The sequence below is a fragment of the Trachypithecus francoisi genome, unplaced genomic scaffold (genome assembly GCF_009764315.1).
Source record: "Trachypithecus francoisi isolate TF-2019V2 unplaced genomic scaffold, Tfra_2.0 Lachesis_group8, whole genome shotgun sequence".
NCBI classification, from domain to species: Eukaryota; Metazoa; Chordata; class Mammalia; order Primates; family Cercopithecidae; genus Trachypithecus; species Trachypithecus francoisi.
In genome coordinates this window covers 13,012,777-13,029,484 of record NW_022681473.1, presented here as the reverse complement: position 1 = coordinate 13,029,484, position 16,708 = coordinate 13,012,777, and the positions used below count along the sequence as shown (strand labels likewise).

General features: G+C 47.4%; 1 protein-coding gene across 1 annotated transcript; it reads right to left on the bottom strand.

The window, feature by feature from the left end:
• Positions 1 to 37: 37 nt before the first annotated feature.
• PRPF19 (pre-mRNA processing factor 19) lies at positions 38 to 16,195 on the bottom strand. The gene is made up of 16 exons (XM_033206574.1): positions 15,954 to 16,195; positions 13,346 to 13,495; positions 13,093 to 13,169; positions 12,375 to 12,516; positions 12,218 to 12,291; positions 12,038 to 12,100; positions 11,140 to 11,181; positions 10,936 to 11,010; positions 10,495 to 10,570; positions 10,223 to 10,332; positions 8,807 to 8,962; positions 8,483 to 8,552; positions 8,165 to 8,250; positions 7,723 to 7,893; positions 7,466 to 7,571; positions 38 to 558 (listed from the first exon to the last, which is right to left on the bottom strand). The coding sequence occupies exons 1-16, from the start codon at positions 15,970 to 15,972 to the stop codon at positions 461 to 463; spliced, it is 1,515 nt and encodes a 504-aa protein (XP_033062465.1). The 5' UTR covers positions 15,973 to 16,195; the 3' UTR covers positions 38 to 460.
• Between the last annotated feature and the right edge of the window lie 513 nt (positions 16,196 to 16,708).

Sequence of the window (16,708 nt, the reverse complement as noted above, 5' to 3'; positions counted from 1 at the left end):
CTGGGTGCTCCTGGTGCAGACAGACACAGGGAGGTGGTTATGTTTATTGTTTTCTTTTTTTAATGAAACTAGATCACTGCTTACAAAACCCTGCACAGCCCTCCTGCCCATCCCCTTCACAGTTCCCTTGGCTCAGCCTCTCCTGTCTCACAGGAACCGCAACAAAATGGGTGTGGAACAGCCACCACCGCGTCCATTGGACGACAGGAAGGGAGAGGCCCTGGGCCTTTAGAGGGTGACAGTGCTTCCCTCCACATCCGTTCCCACGGGGCCTGGAGGTGCATGGATGAGGCTGGTCCATGCCACCATGGTTCTCAGGCCACCACTCAGACCAGAGTGAAATGATGTGAATGTCCCACCCCACAGAGCCCCTCCCCCCATAGATTCCCCCCACCCCCCCAACCCCTAATTCTACCCCTCTACTGAGATGAGGCCCAGCTTCCATCAGAAGGGCCAGGGCCTACAGGCTGTAGAACTTGAGGCTTCTGTCCATGCCTGTTGAAGCGATGAACTTGGCGTGATGCCCGAAGGCCACCCCTGTGGTCAGGCCGCTATGCTCTGAGAAGAAAGAAAGAGGCAACTGTGAGAAGGCTTTTCCTCCTTTATCCTCCTTTAGTCTGAACACTGATCCCTAATAACATGTTCCCAAACAATGAGGCCTTCCCTAATTAGTATTTATCACACCGCAGGCTCCTGTTTGTTTTCCCCAGGCTGACATTGCACGCTACCCCCAGTGCCTCTCAGTGCCTGTCATTTTTCACTGGTAGGATGAATGAATAAAGCAATGCCAGCCCCTTCTCACCTGGGCTTTCTGGGCAACTGCAATTCAGCTAGGTTTAGCTGAAAACCTCAGAGCTCAGCTTGTTTATGCCTAGGGCTCACTCCTTGCTCGTAAGTGGAACAGTCCGTCGGCATGTTCTAGCTCATGGGGTTCCAACCCCAGGGCGCTCAGGCCCCTAACACAGAGCAGGACCAGATAAGGGGCAGATGGGGCTGGGCAACATTCCTCATGGGACTCAGGAAATTCATGAACATCTGGCCAAATTCCTTCTAGATTTAGGATCACACCTGGAGTCAAAGAACTCCCCATTAAAAAGTTTACGCTGTATTTTCAGCTACCTAACTCAGCTCCAGATCAAAACACCAGGTACAGTACGGGGTGGAAACTAGTGAGTCATACTGTTAGGATGGACACCTCTGTCACACACACACACCAAGCAGGGCTCGGGAGAATACAGGGCAAGAAGTATCTTGTATCCTGCTCACAACCTGCTACTGAGGACAAGAATGTCATCAACAAACACGGCAGTAGCTCCCATTCATGCAGCATCTTAAGTGAGCATCAGGCACCCTGTTAACCAGCATATTAGCATGCCACCTCCACAACACCAGCTGCCACACTCTAAAAGCTGTGCCAACATTCCCATTTTCTAGATGAAAGAGTGAAAGCTCTGAAAGGGAAAGTCACGCACCCAGGGCCACACAACTGCTGGGTTAGAAATCCTGTTATCCATTCTCTCACCAGCTCATACTTCTCTTCTCTAGCACTTACAATTGCAGTTAAATGTGTACGTGCGAAACCAATCTACATTTGCCTTTCTAACCTGACTATAAATTACATCAGTGCCCAAATCGGATCTGTCTTATTCACTGCTCTGTCCCACAACAGACTAAGACCCAATGCTGAGTAAGAACAACTGCAAATCCTGACTATGTGCCAGACACTGTTCTGACCTATGTATTCACAGACAGTTCCCAATTTACCATGGTTCGACTTGCAGTATTTTCAGCTTATGATGGATTTATCAGGATATGGCTCCATCGTATGTCAAGGAGCACCTGTATGTATTTTCATCTAAACCTCAACAACCCCATTGAGTCTGTACTGTTACCATTCCCACTTTTTTGAGGCTCCAGAGAGGTTAAGTAATGTTGGATCTCAGAAAACAATACCCCAAAGTATGGTGGTTTGGCATGCTGAGGGCTCTGAAGCAAGGTCTCTCTGACCATGTCCTGCCCTCCTGTTTCTTGGCCCTCTTTCTCTATCTGACTAAGGGCAGATCATCTGAAAGGAACATCATGAATCCTTCCCTGGGAATCTCAACCCGGGAAAATGAACTGGTCTCACAAGAGAGAAGACTAGATGCCAGTCTTTGTCACATACTATCATGCATTATTTATCTAAGGTCTGCTCTGAGACAACTTTTATTACCTGAGAGACTCTGTAGTGCACTTCCTCCCCATCCCCCTACACAACTTGTGTCACCACCACCCCCTAGAAGCCTTAGGCCCCTACTCCCTTCTGCAGCTCAGGATGCCACCGAGTCATGTGTTACATAATGATATGTCGGCGATGGACCACACAAACAATGGTCCCATAAGATTACAGTGGAGGTGAAAAATTCCTATCACCAAGTGATGTCATAAACATCATCATGTCACCGTGCAATGCATTACTCACGTTTGTGGGGATACAGGTATAAACAAAACTATTACACTTGCAGTTGTATAAAAGTGTAACAGCTGGGCGCAGTGGCTCACGCCTGTAATCCCAGCACTTTGGGAGGCCAAGGCAGGCAGATCATGAGGTCAGGAGTTTGAGACCAGCCTGGCCAACATAGAGAAACCTTGTCTCTACTACAAATACAAAAAAAAAAAAAAATAGCCAGATGTGGTGGCACACGCCTGTAGTCCCAGCTACTAGGGAGGCTGAGGCAGGAGAAACACTTGAACCCGGGAGGCGGAGGTTGCAGTGAGCCAAGATCGAGCCATTGCACTCCAGCCTGGGTGACAGAGCAAGACTCCATATCAAAAAAAAAAAAAAAAAAAAATTATAACACAATTAGGTACAGTACAAATAACTACGTTACTGGTTTATGTATAGGCATATCTCAGGGATATTGCTGGTTCAGCTCCAGGCCACCAATAAAGCAAATATTGCAATAAGGCAAGGCACACAAATTTTTTTGGTTTCTCAACAAGTTATGTTGGCCAGGCATGGTGGCTCATGCCTGTAATCCCAGCACTTTGGGAGGCTGAGACAGGTGGATCACTTGAGGTCAGGAGTTCAAAAACCAGCCTGGCCAACATGGGGAAACCCCGTCTCTACTAAAAATACAAAAATTAGACGGGTGTGATGGTGCACGCCTGTGCTAGAACCCAGGAGGTGGAGGTTGCAGTGAACTGAGATCGTGCCACTGCACTCCAGCCTGGGTGATAGAGTGAGACTCCATCAAAAAAAAAAATGTTATGTTTACACTATACTGTAGTCTATTAAGTGTGTAATAACATTATGTCTAATAAACAATGTACATACCTTAATCAAAAATACTTTATTGCTACAACATGCTAACAACCATCAGACACTTCAGTGAGTTGTAATCTTTTTCCAAGACCCACCAGCAGGGTCTTGCCTTGATGCTCATGGCTGCTAACTGACAAGGGTGGTATCTGCCGAAGGTGAAGTGGCTGTGGCAGTTTCTCAAAATAAGACAACAATGAAGTTTAACACATCATTTCATTCTTCCTTTGACAAAAGATTTCTCTGTGATGGATGCTGTTTGATAGCATTTTACCCACAGCAGAACCTTCAGACTGGAACCAATCCTCTCAAATTCTGCACCTGCTTTATCAAGTTTACGTAATATTCTAAATCGTTCATTACCATTTCACCAATGTTCACGGCATCTTCACCAGGAGTAGATTCCATCAAGAAACCACTTTCTTTGGTCATCCCTAACATCTCCTCATCCATTAAAGTTTTAATATGAGACTGCAGCAATTCAGTCACAGCTGTAGACTCCATTCGGATTCTAGTTCTGTTACCATTTCCTCCACATCTGTAGTTACTCCCTCCACTGAAGTCCTCAATCCCTCAAAGTCATCCACGAGGGTTGAAGGGTTGGAATCAATTTCTTCCAAACTCGTCTTCATGTTAATAGTTTAACCTCCTCCCATGAATCACAAATGCTCTTAAGGGCATGTAGAATGGTGAATCCTTTCCAGATTTTCAATTTACTTTGTCCAGATCCATCAAAGGAATCACTATCCATGGCAGCTATAGCTTTATAAAACATATTTCGTATTTCAAGTCTTATTACTTAAGACTTGAAAGTCAGAATTACTCCGTGATCCATAAGCTGAAGATTGGATGTTAGCAGGCGCAAAACATCTCCATCTCAGCTTTAGGGTAATGAGGTGCATTGTAATATTTTGAAAGGAATCTATTTTTCTGAACAGCACCTCTTAATGGTGGGCTTAAAAAACATTCAGTAAACCATGCTGTAAACAGATGTGTTGTCATCCAGACTTTGTTGTTCTATTTACAGAGCACGGGCAGAGTAGATTTAGCCCTGCATTCTTAAGGGCCCTACAATTTTCAGAATGCTAAATGAGTTTTGGCTTCAATGTAAAATCACCGGCTGCATTAGTCCCTAACAAGGGAATCACTCTGATCTTTGCAGCTTGGAAACCAGGCATTGACTTCTCTCTAGCTGTGGAAGTTCTAGATATCACCTTCTTCCAACAGAAGGCTATTCCATCTACACTGAAAATCTGTTGAGTGTAGCCACCGTCAATGATCTTAGCTAGGTCTTCCGAATAACTTGCTGCAGCTTCTACATCAGCATCTGCTGCTTTACCGTGCACTTTTCTGTTATGGAGATCGCTTCTTTCCTTAAACCTCAGGAACCAACCTCTCTGCTAGCTTCAAACTTTTCTTTCAGCCTTCATAGAATTCAAGAGTTAGGATCTTGGTCTGGATTACAGTTTGGCTTAAGAAAATGTTGTGGCTGGTTTGATCTTCTATCCAGACCACTGAAACTTTCTCCATATCAGCAATAAGGTTGTTCTGCTTTCTTATCATTCATGTGTTCACTGGAGTAGCACTCTTAATTTCCTTCAAGAATTTCCCTTTGCTTTCATAACTTGACTAATATTTGGTGTTAAGAGGCCTAGCTTTTGGCCTATTTGGCTTTTTGCATGCCTTCTTCACTAAGCTCAATCATTTCTAGCTTTGAATTTTAAGTAAGCAACATGGGACACTTTCTTTCACTTGAACACGGAGAGACCATAATACGGTTATAAACTGGCCTAGTGGCCGGGCGCGGTGGCTCAAGCCTGTAATCCCAGCACTCTGGGAGGCCGAGACGGGCGAATCACGAGGTCAGGAGATCGAGACCATCCTGGCTAACACGGTGAAACCCCGTCTCTACTAAAAAAATACAAAAAATTAGCCGGGCGAGATGGCGGGCGCCTGTAGTCCCAGCTACTCGGGAGGCTGAGGCGAGAGAATGGCGTCAACCCGGGAGGCGGAGCTTGCAGTGAGCTGAGATCCGGCCACTGCACTCCAGCCTGGGCGACAGAGCGAGACTCCGTCTCAACAAAAAAAAAAAAAAAAAAAAAAAAAAAAAAACTGGCCTAGTTTCAATATTGTTGTGTCTAAGAGAATAGGGAGGTCTGAGAGGGAGAGAGATGGGGAACGGCTGGTGGGTGGAGTGGTCAGAACACACACACCACTTCATTTATCGATTAAATTTAGTATCTTACATAGGCACATTTCATGGTGCCCCTCCAACAATTACAATAGCGACATCAAAGATCACTAATCAGAGATCACCATAACAGACACAATAAATCATGAAGTTTGAAATACTGTGAGAATTACCAAAATTTGACACACAGACACAAAGTGAACACATGTTGTTGGAAAAACGGCACCGACAGACTGCTCGGGGCAAGGTTGCCAAAAAACCTTCAATTTATAAAAAGCAAAGTATCCACAAAGTACAATAAAGCTAAGTGCAATAAGACGAGGTATGCCTATCCTATACTTTTTTTGGTATTATTTTAAGTATACTCTTTCCACTTATAAAGGAAAGTTAATTGTAAAACAGCACCAAGCAGGCCCTTTCAGGAGGTATCCGAGAAGAAGGCATTATCATCCATAGGAGATGACAGGTTTACGTGTGTTAGTGCCCCTGAAGACCTTCTGGTGGGACAAGATGTGGAGGTAGAAGACAGTGATGTTGGCGCTATGGTTAGGCTTTGTGCCCCCACCCAAATCTCATCTTGAATTGTGGTGCCCATAATCCCCACGTGTTGTGGGAGGGAGCCAGTGGGAAGTAATTGAATCATGGGGGTGGTTACCCCCATGCTGTTCTCATGATAGTGAGTTCTCGCGAGATCTGATGGTTTTATGAGGGGCTTTACCCCCTTTGCTCGGCATTTGTCTCTCCTGTCACCATGTGAAGAAAGACGTGTTTGCTTTTCCTTCTGCTATGACTGTAAGTTTCCTGAGGCCTCCCCAGTCACTGGGAGTCAATAAAACCTCTTTCCCTTATAAATTACCCAGGCAGTTCTTCACAGCAGTGTGAGAACGGACTAACACAGTTGGTGATCCTGATCCTGTGTAGGTCTAGGGTAATGTGTGCTTGTGTCTTAGTTTTTAACAAGAAAAGTTTAAAAAGTAAAAAATAAAAATAAAAAAATTAGAAAACAGAAAAAAGCTTCTAGAACAAGACTATAAAGAGAGACAATATTTTCATACAGCTGTACAATGTGTTTTTGTTTTAAGCTAAATGTTATTACAAAATAATCCAGTTTTTTAAGTTTATAAAGTAAAAGTCAGTTAAGGCTTATTACTGAAGAAAACGCTGTTTATGAATTTAGTAAAACCTAAATGAACTGTGTTTATAAAGTCTACAGCAGCGTACAGTAATGTCCTAGGCCTTCACACTCACTCACAACTCACTCACTGAAAGCAGCTTCCAGTCCTGCAAGCTCCATTCACAGCAAGCAATATACCAGTGTACCATTTTTAAAAATCTCTTCTACCTTATTTTTACTGAACCTTTTCTATATTTACATTTGTTTAGATACACAAATACTCACCACTGTGTTATAACTGTATTCACTACATGTAATATGCTGTACCGGTTTGCAGCCTAGGAGCAGTAATAGACTACACCAAGGTTATAGCAACAGCCTTGGTGTGTAGCAGGCTACACCATTCAGATACGTGTGAGTTCACCCTACAATGGTCACACATGACGAAATCGCCTAACGAGACATTTCTCAGAACAGACCCATTATTAAGGGATATACAGACCGTATAAGCTTCAATCATCCAACCCTTCTGCAGGTCTGATATAACGTGGGCCTCCCGTGCATACGCACATAATTCAAACAGCTTTCCTCCTGTCACTCTGTCTAACGTTCATTGATTTTAGATTCAGTTATCAAACTTTCAGAGGGAGGAGTTTTCTCTCCCTTCAGTAACCTGCCCAGTGCCACAGGGCATGGAAGTGGCACAGCGGGTACTAGCATCCACTGCCACGCAGTCTGACTCAGTCCGCTTCCTTAGCCATAAAGCTCTGTCTCAGGTGGTAACCAAATTCCTAACCCAGTGAGGCTTCCCTCTGGGCCTGGGCACTAGAGACCCCAGGAGCCCAGGACCAGCCTCTACCTGTAAAGTGAAGAATCTCCGTCCATTGTTTGCAGATGTAGATCTGGACATCCGTGCCCCCAAGGGCTAGATAGGTACCACTCTGGTCGAAGATCAGTGACTTTACCTGCCAGAAACAGAAAGAGAGAAGGTCACACAAGGGGAACAGAAACTGTGGGGCAATTGCGGATAAGCAGAAGCAATTAGATTAATTCAATAAATGATCGACAAACAAGGAGACACAATGGAAAGCTGGGTGGGGTGGGGGAAGGGCATACCTCGAAGTTGTTATCCAGCTGCAATGTCTTAAAGTTCTTAAGCTTGCGCAGATCCCATAGCTTGACAGAGGAGTCATCAGCCGCTGTAGCCAGGTAGTAACCATTCTCAGAGAAGGCGATGCTAGTGATGGGGCCCGAGTGGCCAGGGAAGTTGGCCACATTAGTACGTTCCTACAGTGGCGGTGGGTAGTAAAATACGTCACCCACAGATCATGAGAGGAAGAAAATGGAGCTCACCAAACCCGTACCTGAGATGTTCCTCACTGTCCTTCCGGGAAGGACAGCCAGTGGGACCCCCCAGACCACACCATCATATCACACAGGCATAGCCAGTGATGGCACCTTCAGTGCCAGGTGCCACAAGGACCTAATCAGCGCCACATTGTCACAAACACTCCTTCTGGCCCCCCTGGGCCTCAGATGGAGGCCTACCGTGTCCTACCTTCAAGTCCCAGATCTTGATCTGAGAGTCCATGGTTCCTGTGCCAAAGATGAGTCCATCAGGGTGGAACTGTGCACAGGTGAGAGCTGTGGAGGAGGAAGACGGACCTGTGGTCAGAGCCCACCAGGGAGAGACTAAGAGCAGCAAAGTTAGGTTCCTTGTTCTTCACGGTCCTCAGTGCACCCAGCACAAAGCCTGCACTAGGTAGGTGCTGATGACAAATGTATCTTTAGAACAAATAAGCAAACAACTAAATAAAATGTAAAAGTAAATAATAAATAGCAAACAAAAAGGCTGAGTGCCTACGAGGCAACTTACAGCAGCCGGAGGTCTCATCTGTAACCTTGGTGAGCACACGCCCTGTCTGGATGTCAGAGAAAGCCCAGTACTGGGGAGGGGAGGGGGGTAAAAAAAGAGAGAGAGAGAGAGAGAGAGACAATGGAGTCAGTGAGAAAGTGGGTCCCAGGCTTTGGTGGCCTTTCAAGTAGACAGAGCCCCTGGTTTGGTAAACCCTGGCAAACCTAGCACCTCCCAGCAGAGAGGAAACATTCTCCTTTGAGGTTCTGGGGAACCAGCTGGGGTGGGAAGATGTTCAAGCTTGGGGACCAGCAGGCCTCTCCAGGGCACTGGCTGGGACCGCACCTGATCATCGGAGGAGCTCAGGAGATAGTCACCAGTGGCGTGGAGGCTGAGGCCTGTCACAGCACTCTCATGGGCCCGAACCACCTGTACACAAGAGGCATTGGGGACCGACCAAATCCTGATAGTGGCATCGGGAGAAGCAGAAAACACCAGGTCCTACAAGGAAAACAAAGATAGAATATCAGAGAAGAGACACAGATCAAAACAATGTTATAAAAGGGGCAGGGGATGCCCACAACTACCAACAATTGCTTCACTTTTCAGCCCTGCCCTCCCTGGAACCACCTATCCACCCAATGGTGCCCACGACAGCCAATGGTAAACGCTATTAAAGTCGTAACTCATACAGCATCAGGGCTTGTGGAGGCGTCCTCACCATCTAGTGGTAAAAAGGCTAACTGCAACAGAGAGCAATTTTCCCATTTCCAGGACCAAAGGAAGAATGTAGCTAGTACAACTGAGGGACTGAAGTTTTCATTCTATTTCATTGAAATTTAAGTAGCCACATGTAGCTAATTGCTACTCTACTGTATGGCACAGGTGTGGGCAGTACTGGGACTGGAAGGGGCTGCATGGCTGTATTTCAGTGCATCCCACATTTATGGATTTCCAGGGTAAGTTAGTTTTCCAAAAGATTTGGGGGGCAGGGAGAGAATTTCGTGTCACTCACCAATTTTTTGTTTAGTTAGGATATTAAAAGCCACAAGGCAAAAATAACTACCATCTTTTTTATCAATACAATTTCATGAGACCTAACTATTAATACCCCATAAGCAAGAAAACAGTGCTCTCGATCTGAGTATTTTAGTCATGAAAAATTCACCATGTCATTCTTATATTTCTCATTTCCCTAAGGTCCAAGGGAAAGCTCGACTGGGAAGCACTAAACCAACCACTGTCCTACAGCCCCAAACCCAAACTGTCTTAGGCTTGAAATTCGAATCCCATAATATCATTAATCCAGTCTCATGAGTTACCTTTACCCTGTAAACCAAAGGTTCTGTTTACAACCCACACACTTTCAACAGTCAATATGACTTTTACCCATCTTGGAGGGTCACGGGAAAGCAAATATATCTGTCTTCCTCATACCTGTGAGGTGAGATTGAGTTGAGCTTTGTTTTCTGTAGTTTACATGCCGAACACTACAAGATTTTTTCTTTCCCTAATATAAAACATTTCAATGAACATGCTTGTCCAACTACACATTTCCTTTCTCTCCCTCGCTGGAAGGTGGTCTTTAGAAGGTCTTATGCAGAGTGAAGGGTAATCTCCACAACTCTAAAGTGAAGCCCTTCCAAGTGTCCACTCAGGAGTCAGCGCTCTTTCTCAGCCCCACTTCACAGAGACAGTAGGGTGGTAAGGGACAAACAACAGCCAAGGAAAGAAGAACCAAGGGTGGCAAGAACCCCTTACCTGGGAAGGGTGAAACACCACGCTGGTGACCTTCTTGGTATGGCCTTTGAGGGTAGCCAGAATTTGTTCCGAACTTTTGTCAAACACAACGACATTTTTATCTGCCCCACCTGGAGAAGACCCAAAGAGACGATACAATGAGTTAGGCCCACCCAGGCCCTTTTGCTGAAGGAAATGCTTTTGTCCCCATGCCCATGAAGAGGACAAAGAGCATGCAAATTCCCCGCTGCCCCTCCCCACCTTGGCCTGCTGGGCTAGGCCCAGACTCTCACCAGTGAGGATCTTGTTGGTGTCAGACGGGCAGAGGTCCAGGGCCAGGATCCCAGGAATGCTGGCACTGTGCAACCCCTTTGCAGAGAGACACACCAAATCCTGTCACAGCCAAATCACAGCAGGCCACAAAGCCACAGGTCTCCCCTACTGCCATCCCCAGTCACTCATGTTCTCAGGGGAGCAAGAGTTACTTCTACTCCTTATCCATACCTCTTGGCTATCTGCCTGGTGCAGTAACTCCCTCACTGCATCACTGGGAAACCCACAGCTGGGCAGGAAGAGGAGCCCTGACACCTCAGCAGCCCAGGCAAGAAACAGCGCCAGGAACAGCGCCAGGAGCCCGGGACAGCTCTGTACTCAGCACTCCCCATGCTGGCCCGCCCACCCCAGAAACAAAACAGGAGGGTTGTCTCCAAGACAGTGAAGACCCAGACACTCACCACGTGGGACGCCACCTGCCGGTATTTGCTGAGCTCTTCTGGCTTCACCAGCTCCTCAGGCACAGTCTTTCCTCTCTGAGAAAACGAAAAAGCCCCCAAAGTAGAGCAGCAATGAATCCAAGATTAGCCAGCTCCCTTTCTCCTAAGGGGTCAACTGCCTCCCACCAGGCCAGCTCTTTCTCCTGGCTTCAAAAGAGAACTCACCTTCTTGCGCTCCGTGGTTAGCACAGTGGCTTTGTCTTGAAGCTGGGGAAGAATAGGCTCAATGTGAGACAAATTATCTTGCAAGGAGAAAAGCACATCGGATGGTGGTCACATGTGTGCTTTCACAAGCAACACCCAGAACTTGCTATCTGCCAATTCCTACATTACAGGCTTAAAGGCATTCTCTCTTCTTACTTTCATCCCAGCTTTATAAGGGGGTGTTGATGACCTTATTTTACAGCTGAGGACACTGAGCCTCAGAGAAGTGAAGTCAATTGCCCAAGGTTGCAGAGGTGATAAATCGCAGAGCAAGAATAGAGGCCAGGACTGTAGAGCTCCCATAGGTCTACACGCCACTAAGCCAAGGGCTCAGACACATGCTGACAATTTGAACTGCTCAGAAAGACACTAAAAAGCCCTGCAAATGAGACTCGAACTGGACTTGCAACCAGGAGCCCAGCTCTGCCTCTCAGATGTGTCTTTCATCTGTAAAGTAAGGATTATCATTCCTGTCCTATTGCCCTCCAGAAAAAAAGCAAGAAGACATATAGAAGTAGTTTACTATCTGCAAATAATCCCAAAAACAGCAAGAGCTAAAAGGTGCACTTATCAGTAATTAAATCGTTTAGATTCCCACATCAAGCCTATAAAGTGGATATGATTATACTCTCAGTTTAGAAGCTACAGAAAGGAGACTCGGAAACTGGCTAAGGAAGGCAAGGTCATACAGCTCACAAGTAGTGGCATCAAAATACAGAGCCAGGCAACCTGGTCCCGGCATCCATGCTCTGCACCACTCAGCCCCCAAAACACAGCGATTTCAGTCACGAGGGACTCCAGACAGATGGTGAGAAGTAAGGGCCCATCAGCACTCCCACCAGGTGAGAGCAGGACTTACCTTCTGAATAATCTCTGGGGTCATTCCCACCAGCTCACCCAAATCCATTGGCTCGCCTGCACCCTGAAGAGAAGAAAGGTGAGGGTGAGGGGCACAGAGCACCAAAGACACCTGCATAAGGACAGCTCTGTGGGCCACTGCACACAAATGGGCTGCTGGTAAGGGAAGGGGGACACTTACTACAACACTTGGTTGGGAACTTGGCACAGCCTGGGGCACAATGAGACCAGCCTGTGGTTTCAGGGTAGCCAGAGCTGAGAGAAAAGACGATGTTAGAAATGGGATATTACAAAGCAGAACCAGGCCAGGGTGGGGGATGGCAGGGGACAGGCTGCACCTTCTCGGGCAGCAGTGACTTCCTTGGTGAGACGGGCAATGACACGGCAGGCAGCATCGTGCTGGTACAGAGCGTGCGACAACTCTTGGCGGGTTGTCTGCAGCTGCTGGCGCAGAGTGAAGCTGTGCAGCATGACTGCATCCTGGGAGAGGCAAATATTACTGTGAGCTGAAGTGGGGGGCACAGGGAACACCCAGTGGAGTCAGCTCTTGGGGAGGGGATGCTGCTTCCTATCCCACAGCCTAGACCAGTATCAGTGACCCAAACAACATCCGAGCACCATGAATGTGCCAGCAGACACTCTTGAGCTCCTACCCCAAGCCGAACACTGGGCACACAGACAGGAGTGGGAGTCAGCTCTTTCCCATTCCCACCTTCCCTAATTTACTGGCAAATTCCAGCTGTCATGCCGTCACCTCTCTAAAAGAGGATAACAACACTGCTGCTGCTGCTATTTATTGATTGCCCTCTTTGTGTCAGGCACTGTGCCAGACAGTCCTGCAGGATGTATTCAATCATTCAATTCATAATTCTAGAGCACCTACTACGTACCAGGCACTGCTCTCAGTGCTGGGGATACAACAAAGAATAAAACAAATCCCTGATGTCACCAAGTTTACCCTCTAAATAATGCTCCATCCTTCCCACCCCCAAGTCCTAACTCAGCGATGTACTCTCTTCAAGTGGGGAAGATGCTGATTCTCTTGCAGGAACTCACCCACTCATCCTGCAAGGCTTTCAGAATGGCTGGGATGCTGGTGGCTGAGGGAGGCTTGGGCCGGATTGGGTGAGCAACTGCCGAAAGGGAAAGCAGGTATGAAGAGCATAACCCAGGGACCTCCCCTGCCGTCACATCTTTTCCTTTTAGCCATAAACAGCCCACCACCTCCTCCTCCAGTGCACTGGCACCACCTCCCATCCTCTCAGGCTCTGAGCTAAGATGGCCCTAGACTAAGGCAGCCAATAGGCACCTTTGATGTCGATGAGCTGCTCCTCGGAGAGAGGCTGGTTGTTGATGGGGTCGGTACCATTCTCTGCAATGTACTTCTCAATGAGCCGCCGCTCATAAACATGATTAGAGACAGGGGACACACATGGGTGCTCTGGCACTTCATTAGAGACTGTAGAGAAAAGGCCGGCAGTGAGCTTGGAGTGAAGGCAATCTTGAGCCTAGAGGATTCCTCATCTGCTATTAGCCCCAACAAGACTAGGCATCCTCACAATCAACTAGCAGAAAGCAAGACATCTGACCCTAAGCCAGTTCTGTACTGGCCCCAGAATGCTTTCCAGCTGTGGAACTAGCTTTTCCTCTAGTCTCCTGACAATCAGATAGTCAACGAATAATTATTAACAACTACTATGTGCCAAGTACCTAGAGAACAGCAGTCCATTATCACCACCTCATATCTGAACAATGATTGTGTATTCTATGAATACAGTTTACTCCATGACATGGAGACACACATGAAGCCATTCAAACCCCTTCCTTCCATCTTAGTCTATAGCTCCAGAGGGATTATCAAAGAAATTATAAAGTCTGAGAATATAGGAATAACAAACTCAGTTTCTCCTATTCTCTCACAAAACAAAATACTTCTGTGACCTCAGATGTGACCATCCGGGTGTCCTCCAATTCAATTCTGACACCAGGTACCTGGAGATAGTAGTGTCAGATCACACAGGTTGAGGTCTCAGTCCCACCAGACTCCCCCGCCCCTTCAGATGCCAATCGCAAGCTCCAGGTTGTTTGACCTGTTCTTCTGATCTACCAGCTGTAAATCAGGGTTCCCATGACCCCCTTTTTGGGTTCAATTAATTTGCAACAGTGACTCACAGAATTGTGGGAAACACTTATGTTGACCAATTTATTATAAAGGATATTACAAAGGGTATAGATGAAGAGGTGCATAGGATGAGGTATGGGAGAAGGAGTACAGAGCTTCCCATGTCCTCCCTGGGCACCCCACCCTCCACGAAAGCCCACATGTTCTGCTATACAGAAGCTCTTTGAATCCCGCCCTTTTGTATTTTTATGAAAACTTCATTACAAAGGCATAATTCAATAAATCACTGGTCACTAGTGACAACTTCAGCTCCTCTCGTTCCCCAGGTAAGTGGGGGGTAGGACTGAAAATCCCAACCTTCTAATACCCTTTAGTCTTTCTAGGTGACCAGTCCCCATCCTGAAGCTATTGAGGTCTGCCAGCTACCAGTCAACTGATTAGCATACAGACAGACACTTATCACCTGGAACATTCCAAGGAGCAAAGTGGCAATCATTACAATAAAAATATTTACACGGCACATGTCTATGTGCCAAGCACAATTCTAGGCATACAGTACAGTAATTCATCTTCACAACAACCCGCAATAGAGGTATCATTTACACTCTTGCCTGCGTAGACCGTGCGCCCCTTGAGGATAAGGATTACAGCTGGTCTCTCACTTGCAGTACAATGCAGATGCCCCCGGGGCACTCGGTAAACATCTAACGAATGAGTGAACCCTGCCAGGAAACATGGTGCTGGGGAACGTAAAAGAGAGCTTTCCCAAGACTGGAAGGAAACAATGAATGTGAAGGTACTTTGCGAGCTGTAATGTCTTCAATGTGAGGGATTCCTTTTCCATCATTTCCCTTCCTTCTTCCCCCTCTCTGGGTCAATGCACAGGTTCTGAGAAAAGAAGGAGGTGAATAGCAAAAGGGAGGGGAAACGAGTAATCTGATGAAACAACGAAAAGGGAAAGGAAAACGTCTGTACGTCATGATAAAATATCAAGGGGAAAGATAGTGGAAGGTATGGAAAAAGCATGGATTCAGGGTCCAAACTCCGTGTCACCTAACTACGTCACCCAGCTCTGCCACTGACTAGCTACGCATCCTTAGATAAGCCCCGCTCTTCCTGAGCCCTGCATCCTCATTTGCAACACCAGGATCTTTTCTCCTTTAGGGAATTCTTGTGAGGATAAAATGAGATCATAGACTTGGGAGCGCGTTGTAAACCAATAAGGGCTTTATAAATGTGCGCTGTTTTTAATTAGTCATACACTGTGAGGCTGGGAGCCATATACCTAGCTGCCAGCCTTGCCTACCTCTAACTCATCATGTGACCTTTGCAAATTGCAAAAGCTGCGACTATCCGAGCGAGGCCTCGCAAAATATCCAGTGCAATGCTCTCAATTTTGCAGATGGGGAAACCAAGGCACACAGCCTTAAGCCAATTCACAAAGCCAATAGGAGGCGGACCCTGGACAAGACTTCGGATTTCCTCACTCTTATATCAAGGCTGTTTCCCCTGCACCAGCTCCCTCTGTTCAGGCCTGTTTCCACTCGGTAGAATGAGGCGACCTGCCTCAGTAATGCCTGCGACAATAAACCTCTGGCACTATGTAAACTGCAGAGCACTGCGCAAATGCACCCCGCTCCGAGGGTAGGGCTCCGGGGCTGACAGGCCGCCGCTCAGCCTCTGGAGCGCCTCATTCCCGCCGCCACCCCGGCCCCGGCGCCGCAGTGGCCCGCACACGCTCCCGCGCCGCTCTCCGGCCTCCTGCGACCCGCGCTCGGCCGCAGCCAACACTCACTGGAGCAGATTAGGGACATGGCGCCGTCGCCGCGCTCCGAGGCGCCACACGCCGGACTCTGGGACTAGCTTCTGAGCCTCCGCGAGCCACTTCCGGTCCCCCGCTGCTGCCGGGACTGCTCCGCTGCGAGCTGGGAGCCGCCAGTCGAGCGATGCTCGCGTAGCGCTTCACGTGGGAATGCGGACACCGCGCGCCACTGCCTCCAGCACCTAACGGAAATAGACCTTTCCCAGAATGCAGCCGGACAGGAAAGGGCCCGCCACGAACACTCGGTTATTTCCGGATTGACTCGGCTCGTTCCGTAAAGCGCCCGGGGATTGGCGGGGGCGTCGGGAGAGAGGAGACTCTAAACTACATTTCCCATGACGCAGTGAGAACTTAAAACCAAAGCAATTGGACAGCACTTGTTTTGACAACTGTGCGGCACTGTGTCACGGGACCCTGGTCTTTGAAACCTTGGTGTGCGCGAGAATTTCCCAATGAGTTTGTTAAAATGCAGATTCCTCGGGCCTGCGTAGACAGAGTGTGCCCCACACTATTCTAAGTCAGGTGTTTCTCGGGCCTCCCTTTAAGAGACACTGCTGGATGGCCTGGTGTTAAAAATACAGAGGCAGATGGGCAGAGGAACTAAGAAAACAGCTAAGACAGCGTTTTGGTCCTGACTACTACCGTTTCGCTCAGTGATTTGGGGCAATTCACATTGGCTTCCCTGCCCTTTCATCTTTGTCAAAAGACAAAATCACAACAAATTTAGT

Coding starts and splice junctions, on each gene's coding strand:
- PRPF19 (XM_033206574.1), bottom strand. Junction 12,517..13,092: donor AAGCCTTGCAGGATGAGTGG/GTGAGTTCCTGC, acceptor TGCCTCTCCCAG/GATGCAGTCATGCTGCACAG. Junction 11,011..11,139: donor TAACCACGGAGCGCAAGAAG/GTGAGTTCTCTT, acceptor TCGTTTTCTCAG/AGAGGAAAGACTGTGCCTGA.